This window comes from Alosa sapidissima, chromosome 11 (assembly GCF_018492685.1).
Source record: "Alosa sapidissima isolate fAloSap1 chromosome 11, fAloSap1.pri, whole genome shotgun sequence".
In the NCBI taxonomy this organism is placed as follows: Eukaryota; Metazoa; Chordata; class Actinopteri; order Clupeiformes; family Clupeidae; genus Alosa; species Alosa sapidissima.
In genome coordinates this window covers 16382234-16394531 of record NC_055967.1, presented here as the reverse complement: position 1 = coordinate 16394531, position 12298 = coordinate 16382234, and the positions used below count along the sequence as shown (strand labels likewise).

At 47.7% G+C, this 12298-nt stretch overlaps 1 protein-coding gene across 1 annotated transcript in view; it reads left to right on the top strand.

The window, feature by feature from the left end:
* The first annotated feature begins 3626 nt into the window (after positions 1-3626).
* Positions 3627-12298, top strand: part of LOC121724135 (transducin-like enhancer protein 3) — a 38418-nt gene continuing 29746 nt past the window's right edge. The window contains 5 exon segments of the mRNA XM_042110495.1: positions 3627-4056; positions 4797-4997; positions 5839-5939; positions 6369-6432; positions 8711-8755. Of these exon segments, the coding sequence (XP_041966429.1) occupies positions 4974-4997; positions 5839-5939; positions 6369-6432; positions 8711-8755 (234 nt within the window). The 5' untranslated portion in view covers positions 3627-4056; positions 4797-4973.

Below are 12298 nucleotides of genomic sequence, written 5' to 3'. Positions count from 1 at the left end.
CACACACACATTACCACCAGTAAATAAGGGTGTGTTCTCTCTCACACTCCGCTCACACTGTCTCTAAATATATACCCCCACACACACACATACACACACACACACACGCACGCACGCACGCACGCACACACACACAGAGCTGATGGTGAGAAAGCTGTCCCCTCCTTAGCTTGCAGCTACTGGTGCTAATGTCTCTACTTGAGGTTGTAAGATATGAGTGAGTGGCTGTTGATGTCAGAGAATTAGAATTTCAGAGTAGTAATTGGCTCCAAGCCCCCTTTCGCTGCCCCCCCCCCCCCTGGCTGTATTGAGGCCTGGGCTGGGGTGGTTGCCAACGGCTCCCTCCCTCTTTGTTTGGTGACACTGCTCATGTCTGCGTTTGTCCCTTCTGATAAGGCGTTTCATCCTGTTTGCATTGATTACAGTCTGACGACTCACCCTGATACACTATAGGCCATTCATACCCTTCTGCCACACACTGAGGCCTTTGTGGACTGGAATGCATGGTGTGTGTGTGTGTGTGTGTGTGTGTGTGTGTGAGCGAGCGAGAGAGAGAGAGAGATAGGAGGCGTTTGTGTGCGTGTGTGTGTGAGAGAGAGAGGTGTTTGTGTGCGTGTGTGTGTGTGTGTGTGTGTGTGTGTGTGTGTGTGTGTGTCCTCTAGGCCCTGGCCCAGGCAGTAAAACCATGTCATGCCCTGGAGACAGCACCACAGCACAATACCCACCCATCAGGGAAATAAGACCCCTATTTTCTGCTCCGTGAACAGGAAACTCAGGCTGAATATGGGGGGGGGGGGGGGGGGGGGGGTAGAGAAGAGGCTCTCTGTCTCTCCCTTTCTCTCTCTCTCTCTCACTCACCACAAACACACATACACGCACAGTCACCGAGTTCTTTAGAAGATGAGTGTTTACATCGCTCCTCTCCCCTGTCTCATTAATGGCTGTGTACAGCGTATTCTGCTGCAAATGTCGCCAATAAGCTGATGATGGATTCAGTGCGCTCTCTCCTCATTTATCCCTGCCTTGTTTCCCATGCAGATATCTAATGGTCTTCTCTGCAGCCGAGCCGAAGCATGCCGGGCCAGCTCAGCTCCATCCAGCACTAGGCTGTCAGGCCATGAGACATGAGCTAGGCCCTGCTTCACACTCCAACATCTACATTACTGAGCAAAAGAGAAATAAAATCAACCATACCTGATCAAATGATCAGAGATCCCCTCCGTAGATCTCCCAAGACCCCCTTACTCAAGTATGCAGTCAAGATGGCTTTTGTTTGTTTTGTCTTTTTTTCTTATTTGCAGTGGTACGGCCTTCAGGGCCCGGTTGGTCTGTGGGAATAAGCCAGAGGCTCAGTTGAAATGTGTGTGTGTGGTTGGTTGGTTGCGTGCGTGTGTGTGTGTGGATGGGGGGTGGGGGGTAAAAGAGGCCAATCCCTTGTTCTGTGAAGAATTAAAACCACCTCTGCAAATAAGACCATGTGTAAAGCCAGGGGGTGGGACTTTCACAGCGGCTGGGGTTTCCGTGTAAATAAACAGTGATGAGGCCTGTGTGTGTATGTGTGTGTGGTGGTGGTGGGGTGTTGGGGGTCGGAGGTGGATGTGGGGGTTTTGTGGGAGGTGAGGGGGGCACTAACCCCCCCCCAACCTCGGCCCCATCCCAAACCGTCTCCCCCTGCCTGGGGTTAGGCCCTGGCCTTTTGTTGCTTTTAATCCCGGCACTTTCTATTGAGGACGACGACGGGGGCTGGCTGACACAGATTAGCCTGCCAGTTCTCCGGCGATTGAGTGTGTGTGTGTGTGTGTGTGTGTTTGAGAGAGAGAGAGAGAGAGAGAGAGAGAGAGAGAGAGAGAGAGCAACACACACACACACACACACAGAGCAGTGCTCTTATAGCCCAGAAAACCCCACTCTTCATAACTAGGGCGAAGGGAATCGGGAGATTTCAGTCATAGAAGCCACAAAAATCTGTGTCTTTCTGTATGACACCCACAATTTACGACCAAACCCACAGAATACATAAATACTAAAAGACCTTCACATCACTGAGAAGTGAAGTAAAGCAAGCCTGGTCTTGCAGTAGCTGGAATAATACCAGATTTCTGAATGAGAGTAGCCAGTCACTACTTTTCTAGTCATTATTTCTGCAAGCATCAAAGACAGCTGCACAACACATTTGAAAATGGCAAGGTCAAAAATCAAGTATTGACAAGGTTTCGTATATATCCATAACAATGGTTGGTATACACAGACAACAGAAATCGGCTAGTCTATATCTTTAAATTACCTTGAGGTAATTAAGGTATGTCTAAATTAGTGTTTAAATAGGCCTTCACAAAACATTGATGGAACAATTGTCCGTTATTGTCAAACTACTCGACGAAAGATCAACCTATTTGGTGACAGGCTCATAAAAATGCAAGCTACTTATTTTAAAAAATATATATCTTGCTGCCATTAAGTGTTTGCATGCTTCTTTGCTCCTTTGTTTTATGTAAGGCTCTCATTACCACGTGGTAGTAACAGATTGTTTGAACTGGAAAGAAAAGCCATTCGAAGCTAATTAAGCAACCATTCCAAGCACTATTCACGGGCAGAAGACCGAGAAGCACAGGCATTTGTCAGCGCTTGACCCCGCGTGGTATTGATTGACAACAAACCTTCTTGAATGACAGGCTTAACCTTTTTCGTCCAATAGAAAACGAGCGAAACCGCGAACTGCAACCCTATTGGACAAAAAGCTGCTAAGCCGCAAAGGAACCCCACGTGGGGACAGCAAAACAGGCAACACATGATAGGCTGCTCATCCAAAGTTCAAACATGGCCGATGTTCACGGAGATCAGACCTGAACAATCACCCTATTCCCTTTGCTAGCTATTTCCCATCTAGTTTATGGGTCATATTCACATGAATCTCTACAAGTAAGATGCCGTACAAATACACAATATTTGAAGAATTTCGGGATGATAGTCTATAGCTGCAGTTATGAGTTATCATCACAGATTGTAAGCTTGTGATTTCTATCACAGTAATAAAATCAAAGGGTGAGACCGAAGCTGTCATCTAAACCGTTAGGCTAGTACTGCACATATTCAACTGAGCTATATACATTTGTGTAATGTTTTTTCCTGCATTTTTCTCATAGCCCTAATGGATAGACACACAGCCTACATAAACCAAATGTCCAGCACGATTTATTTATATGCCCCCTAAACGTTCCATATTTATTTCATGGACTAGGTTTGAATACTTTGGATGTGGAGCCACAAACTAGATTTGATAGATTGGAGAATACTGCAGAATCCACATTAGTGCAAACCATAACCTGTTCATTCTGACAACAAAAGGATACATTGATGAAAGCTTTATTGCTGCACTGATATGTGACTATACACACGGTGGGTTTGCGAAAGATGTTTAGAGATATCAAGGCGGGCTATGTGATGATAGCAAAATACTTCGAACCTAAAATGGCGAGAATGACGTAATATATAGAGCAGACGACCCCACGTGGGGATATAGCCTTACGATTGGTGAAAACAACAGAACCCCTTTTGTGTGAATATGATTGGTTGAACTTCCTTTGCGTTAATGTGATTGGCTGGAAAGAGGTGCTCTCGCGGCAGTGCAGCCCTCGTGTCAGTAGACTGTCTGTGTGTGGCACAGGATAGCATAGCTGGACGACGGGGAAATGTGAGATTGTCGAAGGAGTACAACGTTACACTTTTAAACGACCAAAACCTCTTCAAAATCGGAAGTACGCTTTGGCACGATTTTTTGGATTACCCATTCTTTCTTTTGTGAGGGGTTGCTCGCAGTCTGGAGTTTTAAGAAAGGAGGAAAAAGTCTCTGGGACCTGCAAAGAGAAGCAGCCGTCGAGAGTCGCTTCTGTTTTCAGAGAAATGTTTAACGCGGTCGTCGTCGAGCAGGAACATTCTCGATTATTAAACTCAGTTTTCTGGATTTGATACGACAAAAGGTTTTTCATAACCATCTTGATTTAATTTGCTGTTCGTGGAGCCACGTAACAGGAGCACCCCCAGAAGACACCAATCCAGGTACGGTAGCCAAGATAACGTTATCCACAACAGCTCTTGTCCAACAAAAGTCGAGTAGCCGATGTTTGCTAACGAGCTAGCAGGGTTAGCTGTCGCTAGCAGGTTAGCTAGCAAAGGGCAATGCTTACAGCGCATCTATCAATTGAACAAACCTGCTGTAGCAGCAGCAACATGTAGCCTGCTTTGACTACTACATCTATGCTTCAAACATGTTTTCTTTGTTTCGAGTGCTCCAGTCATAGCAAGCTAACAGGGTATATTTCGAGGGAGCGTGCCCTTACTTCAGACATGAACACAAAGAAAAATGACTGGCCCTACCTTATCAGACCAGTAACGCTAGTGTTACCAAATGTGAGTCATTACTTTGATGCGATTGCTTGTCTAAGTTCTTGTACCTACGCCTCACGTAACATAATGCCACTCTGGATCAGACCGGTGGGATTGCGGAATAGCCAGTAAAACCAGTTGTCTAACAGATCATTAAACGGCTTAACGTTACAAATATTCTCGGCTGGCGATTGCAAAACGGCATTACAGTGTTAAGTAGCTGGCGCTACACCGATGGGAATTTTCTAAGGTCACCAGACTTTAATACTGAATGAACTGTTTCCCTCAGTGGTTGAACACGAAGCTTCTTCGTTTAGCCTGTCGTCCGTTTGTCTGTGTTGAATTGTGTTGTGGGTGAAGTTATCGAGTAGACTGATGTTGTATGTGTTTCCTTCTTCCTTTCTCGATCGAAGACTGGGAGGGGATCAAACTGTGTGGATCTTAAAACGAGGGGGACACTGTCGGGGTATTTGCCCCCCCAGCGACCACTGGAATCGGGCTTTGTGTCCGAATACACCGCTGGTGAAAAGCGGCGTGCCAGAGAGCCGCACAATTCACAGACCTACAATAAATAAGGGATACATTTCAAGATGTATCCGCAGGGCCGGCATCCGGTAAGTTTGGACATCTTGAACTGATGTGATACGTAATTGCTCCATCTGCATTGATTTAGCCAGGCAAGCACGGCAGAGAGCCCCCGTCCGTGACCAAAGACATCCTGAACCTTTATAGGCAGACCTATACTTCCCTTTGACTTGCTAAAACGCCACTACAATATAACGCTTTGCAGTGTCCATCATATCAGTAGCTGGCACAGCATTTTAGCAAGGCGATCAAATGGACCACTGCTTGACCAGCTGCCACAGATGCACACTTACAATGATGACTACATTTGAAAGTTGTTGAGACAAGACTGAGAGCTATTTTCTTCTCCTCTCTAATCACTCCTGGTGATCACTGTTTATTCACTCTGCTCATATTTGTTTACTGAGCACCTGGTTTGAACTCAACAGAAGAGGGAGAGGAGGAGAAGAGAAAAAAACAGAAGAGAGAGAGAGAGAAAAACAAAGGCAAATTTTTACAGGCGCAGTTTGGCACGCTCAGACTCATCCATGCGCGGCGACCCCATTTCTGCTGCTGGTGTTTATGTGAAGCATTAAAAGAGCCCTCCCTGCAGGCAGGCCTGCCCCAGCTGTAAAGCCCCCCCCCCCCCCCATCTCTCTCTGTCAGAAACCCTAGCACTCCCCCCCACCCCCCCCCCCCCCCTCACACTACATGGCACTTTAGCAGACATGTCACCCTTCACTTCCCATCCACTCTGAAACGTGAGAGCAGCTTCTCTCCGCGAGCTGATAACGCATTAGAGAGAGAGGGGCGGGGGGAGGACAACAGAAAACATTTCTTGTCTCCTGGGGCAGTAATTGGCTTTGATTGATGCGATCTCTTGTCTTGCAGGCGCCACACCAGCCTGGTCAGCCAGGCTTCAAATTCACAGTGGCCGAGTCCTGTGACAGGATTAAAGACGAGTTTCAGTTCCTCCAAGCCCAGTATCACAGGTAATCATCACACAGCTGTAAAACCAGCCAGTGCGTGCCTTTGTGTGTGTGTTTATTGCCAAATCTAATGTAGGAAAGCCCTCCCTTCACACACACACACACACACACACACACACACCCATACACACACACTCTCACCCAGTCACACAGACACACATACACACACTCTCACTCAGTCACACAACACTTGCACATAGCCATGTGTCAGAGCTTAAAAATCCCTGGGCAGTGTTTAATCAATTGTGTATTTTCACAACCTCTGGATGCTAATCATAATCATGTGTTTGACTAGCAGCCACTCGGGGCATTTACTCAGACTTTATACTGCGCAGGGTAAGCCTGCCGTTAAAGAGCAGAAGAATGAGCTGATCTTTGGTGAACTTGAGGTTGGAAGAGGAGGCTAATTCTTGTTTTGTGTTTTGTCCACAGTCTAAAGGTGGAATACGATAAACTGGCCAATGAGAAGACTGAAATGCAGAGGCACTATGTCATGGTGAGTTTACACTCGAGCTAAGCTATTGTTGTGCGCTTAAGTGTGGGTCTCTGGTGTCAGAATGGCCCCTGTGTGTGTGTGTGTGTGCGCGTGCGCGTGCGCGTATACCTGTTTTGTTGTGTGATTAAAACTGTGTGTGTGTGTGTGTGAGAAGCCCCCTCACCCTCTGAGCTCTTTGAGCTGACTTGAGCCCACTACTTTATTGAGAGGCCATGACTGACTGCACTGAGCTCCAGTCTGCCCTCTCACGCCGCCCACAAGCCACAGGGGTCACACACTACAGCATTGTCCCCTTTCTCTCTCTCCTTCTCCCTCTCTCTCTCCCTCGCTCTCTTCCTCCCTCTCCCTCCACACCTCCCTCTGTGTGCGGAGCTGATTATTCTCCAAGGAGACGCAGCGATCTCGCAGACAAATGCGCCTCGCTGCGCCGGCTGTAAATTAGGTGAGGGGTGATGGAGTGAGGCCAGAGGCTTCGCCATGGGCCACACAGCTCTCTCTCTCTCTGTGTGTGTGTGCTGTGGGAAAAAAAGCTCACACACCCTCCTGCTGTTTATGCTACTACTGACGTTTCTGTTGTGTTACTTCCCCTTTTGATTCAACTGTGTGTGCTAATTTAATTTAGCGAGCAAAAGGACCTGATTAAACAGTATTGATGTGCGCAGCAATTAGTCCTGGATATTAGAGGAAGAGGGGTGTGTGTGTGATGAGAGGTGCTACTTTTCTGCAGGTGAGACCAGGAGGGGGGCCTGGCTAACTCTCTGTTTCTGTTGTGGGTCAAACTGTGGAAGTGTATTCTCTTATCGTAGGTAAACAGGCTGAAGGATGACTAAGTAATGCCCAGGAAAGCAATTTTAAACATTCCTCTCACAGGAAGACGCCCCTGTCTGTTTAAGCGTAGGGTGTGTGTGTGTGTGTGTGTGTGTGTAGGAGGAACAGAGGGGTTAGGTAAACATAGTGAAGAATCCCTGTGGCGAGTGTGTGCGCTGATAGTATAGGTTCCCAGTACTCAGGGTGTCTACAGCAGATCTTGAGCCATGTTTGTGTTGTTGCTGCGTCTACCTCGCTCATCTAGGCCTATCTGCTTCCTGTTGACTTTTCTGACTCATTTTTTCCATCTCTTTCTCTCAATCTCTTTAGGCTACTTTTGTATCTTTATTTTTTTCTGTATTCTTCCTATTTTCCTCTCTCTCTCTCTCTCTCTCTCTCTCTCTCTCTCTCTCTCTCTCTCTCTCTCTCTCTCTCTCTCTCTCTCTGTCTCTGTCTCTGTCTGTCTGTCTGTCTGAGGGTTGAATAATGTATTGGCCTGGTTGGCTGGGTGTCCAGTGTGAGTCCTTGCCCTGACCGCTGTGGCTGGACTGGACTGGACTCTCTCTCTGTGGGGTACTGTTGGTCGGCAATGCTGCTGTCTTGTGTGTGTGTGTGGTGTGTTTGCGTTTGTATGTAAGTGAGTGTGTGTCTGTGTGAGAGAGCGAGAATTAGAGAGAGGAAATGTATTGGCTAGTAGGGGCATGCAATAGGCTGTATATTGTCTATAATAATATCTAAAGTATAGTAATTGTAAGATAACAACATTATCTAGTGGCGATTGGTCAACTATGGCTGGTCCATGACAAGGAAACCGCCGGCTCTGCACGCACGGCATGTCACTGCAAGGTGCTGCCACATCATTAAGTTGCTAACCGACAGGAAAGGAAAACAAACTTTAGCCATGAGGAAATGTCAGGAATTTAGCTAACACAGAAGCATTACGTAGTAACGCTCATGAGACCCCGAGGGAGCTTGGATGGTTCCTCCTCATTTGGATGTGCCTACAGACGGCTACGCTCACAAAGAGCACGTAGTTGCTTTCGTTTTCTAGAGTCTGCTAAAGACCTGCAAGTACGCCCTCTGACACTCAGAAAGAAATTCACTGCACTGGTGTGAAAAACTTTACGGGGAATATAAAGAATATGGTATTTGGCTCACTGCACTGGTGTGAATCCCTGTTTATTTATTTGTCCTATTTTATGTTTTTCTATTTATTGTGCTTCATTTTGAAGTAATTAATTGAGACCTGTTTGTTGTTTCTGTTAATATCATTAGTATGGAGCAATTACTACTAGTATATGAGACTTTTGAGCAATTGCAATTATGAGCAATTATCTAATTATCAACAACAAACCCCTGAAAACATTGCACACACCTATTATATAGTGCGTATTAATTGCAAAACAATAGTATTTCTAATGACTTGTTGATCTACTTAAAATGTTAAATTTGCTTTCCTTTTTTGTTTCAGTACTACGAGATGTCATATGGGTTGAACATAGAAATGCACAAACAGGTATGTGACGCCTTGTGATCTACACACACACACACACACACACACACACACACACACACACACACAGATACTAGTGGTACTCAGAGAAGTGTAGAGTGTGTGTGAACGTCAGTCAACACGATTACACTTAAGTGTGAACAGACAGGAGTGTGGTCCGCAGGCGTGCTCAGGGGTGAGTGGGGCTGTGTTTTTTGAGGTCAGGCTGTTTGCTGAACACACACACACACACACACACACACACACACAAACAAACAAAATGCCCTTGTAGTCTCTTTTGATCACACACATAGGCAGTATACTTGTAGTCTTACACACACATTCTTTCACTCCCATGCACACATTCACATCCTTTCTCTCTCTGTGAGTGGCTTTCGAAACACACACACACACACACACACAGACAACCTCAGTGTTTCCCACACACTCAGTCATTCACACTCACAGGACACACGCACCCCCCCAATGGTGCTGTGTAGTCCTGTGTGTGTGTGTGTGTGTGTGTGTGTGTGTGTGTGTGTGTGTGTTTGGTGTGTCTGAGCTGCTGCGCTGGCAGGTTAGTCAGACCGCTTTGATAAGATTAAAGGCAGGCCTTTGGCAGCAAGGCCCCAAGTGACTTAATGACTGCTGAGAGGGCAGCCCAGCCCAGCCCAGCCCAGACCATCCCAGCACAGCAAAGCTCAGCTCAGCCTGATTATGTCAGCAATTTCACACGCCGCCGTAAATTAAGATGAGACACCACCGGAGGAGGGGCACAGGGAGAGAGAGAGAGGGGGATAGGAAGAGATGGGCGAGAGATAGAGAGAGGGATAATAAGAGCTGGGGGGGGGGGGGGGGGAGAGGGAGTGGCAGGGGGTAGAGACAGGGGGAGAGGTTGGTGGGGGCATCAGGGGGTAGAGACGGGGGGAGGTTGGTGGGGTTGGTAGGGGCATCAGACGATGAATCAGCCCTCGGCACCTTCCAGTGCAGTGGTTTATCTCCCAGACGATAGGCACTCGTCCCATGTGTGTCTCTTAGGACCCAGAGATATAACGCTGTGGCCTCTCTCTCTCAGCTCTTAGGACCCAGAGATATAACGCTGTGGCCTCTCTCTCTCTCAGCTGGGAGGAGGAGGAGAGGTGTTAGGGTTTCTTTTATGAGGTAGCCCGTGGCTGTATGTCTTTGGGCGTGAATTCAGAGCAGCTAATAAAAATGAAATTTCAGTACTCGCAGTGAGAACCGATAGAGATGCAGCAGCCGAGAGAGAGGATGTTTACACTGACCTCTGTCCTTCCCCTGAAACACACACACACACTCACAGAGTGCTCCAGGTCTCAGTTAGGTTAATGGTGTGCGGGTAGAAGATGGTGGATTGCAGCTGCAGGGTAATCCATCAGTGTCCACTGGTTTGTGTGTGTGTGTGTCACACATCGCCTCGCCTCACATATGTCAGAGCAGCCGCTTCTGTGATGGAGCCTGTCAGCTACTTATCTCCCAGCCAGCAGAGGAGAGATGGAAGGAGGGTGTGTGTGTGTTTGTGTCTAAAGAATGTGTGTGTGTGTGTGTGTGTGTGATCATGGCCAGGAGGAGGCAGAAGAGAGAGATGGAGAGAGGGAGGAATGTGACCTGCTGAGAAGGGAGGGATGGAAGGATAGAAGAGAGGGATGAGGGAGTGAGAGAGAGATAGTGAGGGAGGGAGGGAGGAGGGTAGAGCAAAGTGTGTGTGTGTGTGTGTGTGTGTGTGTGTGTGTGTGTGTGTGTGTGAGGGAGAGAGTGGGAGGGCTGTCCCTGTGTAAACAGGTTAATCGACTGATCCATTTTAGCGCCCTGACTTTTATCAGGAGCCACCCGCCACTGAGCTGATGGAAGGACTTGAATTATTCATTCTGCTGCGGGGGCCTTAACCTGCTGTGTGTGTGTGTGTGTGTGTGTGTGAGGGGGATGAGGTGGTGGTATCAGTTAGCAAACAGCAAAATCTCTCCGTACCTTCATCTTTGCCAGCCCCCTCCTCTTTTCTTCTCTCTTTTCTTCCATCCCCTCCTCTGTGGATGAGGTCAGACAGGGAGTGGACAGGGAGGGAGTGGCTAGCAGCCCAGGGTGGGTGGGATTAGCGGATTCACACGGCTGCATTATCCAGCCCCGAGATTTATCCTTCCTGTCAGGAAATCCATCTCTCTCTCTCTCTCTTTCTCTCTGTCTGTCTCTCTCTCTCTCTATCTCTCTCTCTCTCTCCCCCACACACCTTTCACTCTTTCCTTCTCTCTATCACTCTTTTTCTCTTACATCTCCATATCTGTGTACCTTTGCCATTGATTTTTTTTTCTTCTAAATTATTATTATTTTGTAAATGCATCCTTATCATGGTGTGTGTGCGCGCGTATGGGTGTTGTGCGACTACTGGCTGATTCAGCCTGCTCTCTATGAAGAAGCTGAGCTAATGGATCTCCTCACCCCACCTCTCTGCGTCAATAAGCCATTGTGATGACTGAGGCAAGGTCTGTGTGTGTGTGTTGGTTGGGGGTGGGGGGGTTGCTGTTGCTGCGGCTGTTGTTATTGACTGCATTCTGTCAGATCTTAGAGAGCTAAGGGGTTTTGTGTGTGTGTGTGTGTGTGTGTGTGTGTGTAAGCGTGAGCTGAGGGGATTGGTGTGGGCTTGTCCACTGTAGACTGAGCCAAATGCCCCAGGTGGTTGGGGGTTATTTTCAGGTCAATTGCAAGGCATGTGTACCTGTTGCTGAGTTCTGGGAAGACCCACTGACACACACACACCCATTCCCCTCCCCTGCCCAGAAGAGGTCCTTGTGACCAGACACGGCCCAGTGGATCAATGACTCATCCACAGGCTGTAGAGACTGTTTGCTAACCCTGCGCTATGGCCATCATGTTTCTGAGCCAAAACAAACTCACTTAGGGCCAGGACGGGAGGTGTGTGTGTGTGTGTGTGTGTGCAGCTGAGTGAGATATGGAGTTTGAGTTGTGAAATGATCACTTTCCTTCACTTGACGCATACAAACGGACGTTTGGACTTACAGATTGTCTGGCGTGCAGTGTGATCACAAGATGAGGAGACATTTTTTGTGTTTGTGTGGTGTAGACACTAACATCAATAGGCTCTTTACATGCTCTATGTCTCCTCTGGTTTTCCATTGAGTTGAGAGTGGAATGGAGTGGAGTAGAGCGTGCGTGCGTGTGTGTGTGCGTCCGCCTGCTCGGTTAGGATCAATGCAGGTAAATTCAGATGTCGATGAGCTGCCCGGCCTAGACCAGCTCCACACGACTGTGGAGACATCTCACTCTTAAGTCATACCATTCATTTTATTACATTGTAATAAACCCCCTCCTTCTGTTAGGAGCTGAGCTTCAGCCAGTTAGCATCACCTGTGAACTGAAATGACTCGTGCCAGTGATTGGCAGAAAAACTGGCACTGCCTCAAGCGGGTCAGTAACTGGCCTACCAACTTGCCCGGCATGCTCTTTCACTTGCCCCGGGCCACTCGGCCAGTGCTTATGTGGAACACACACACACACACAGGTGTGAGTGTGGAAGCTACCTGTGCCTTTCCCCTC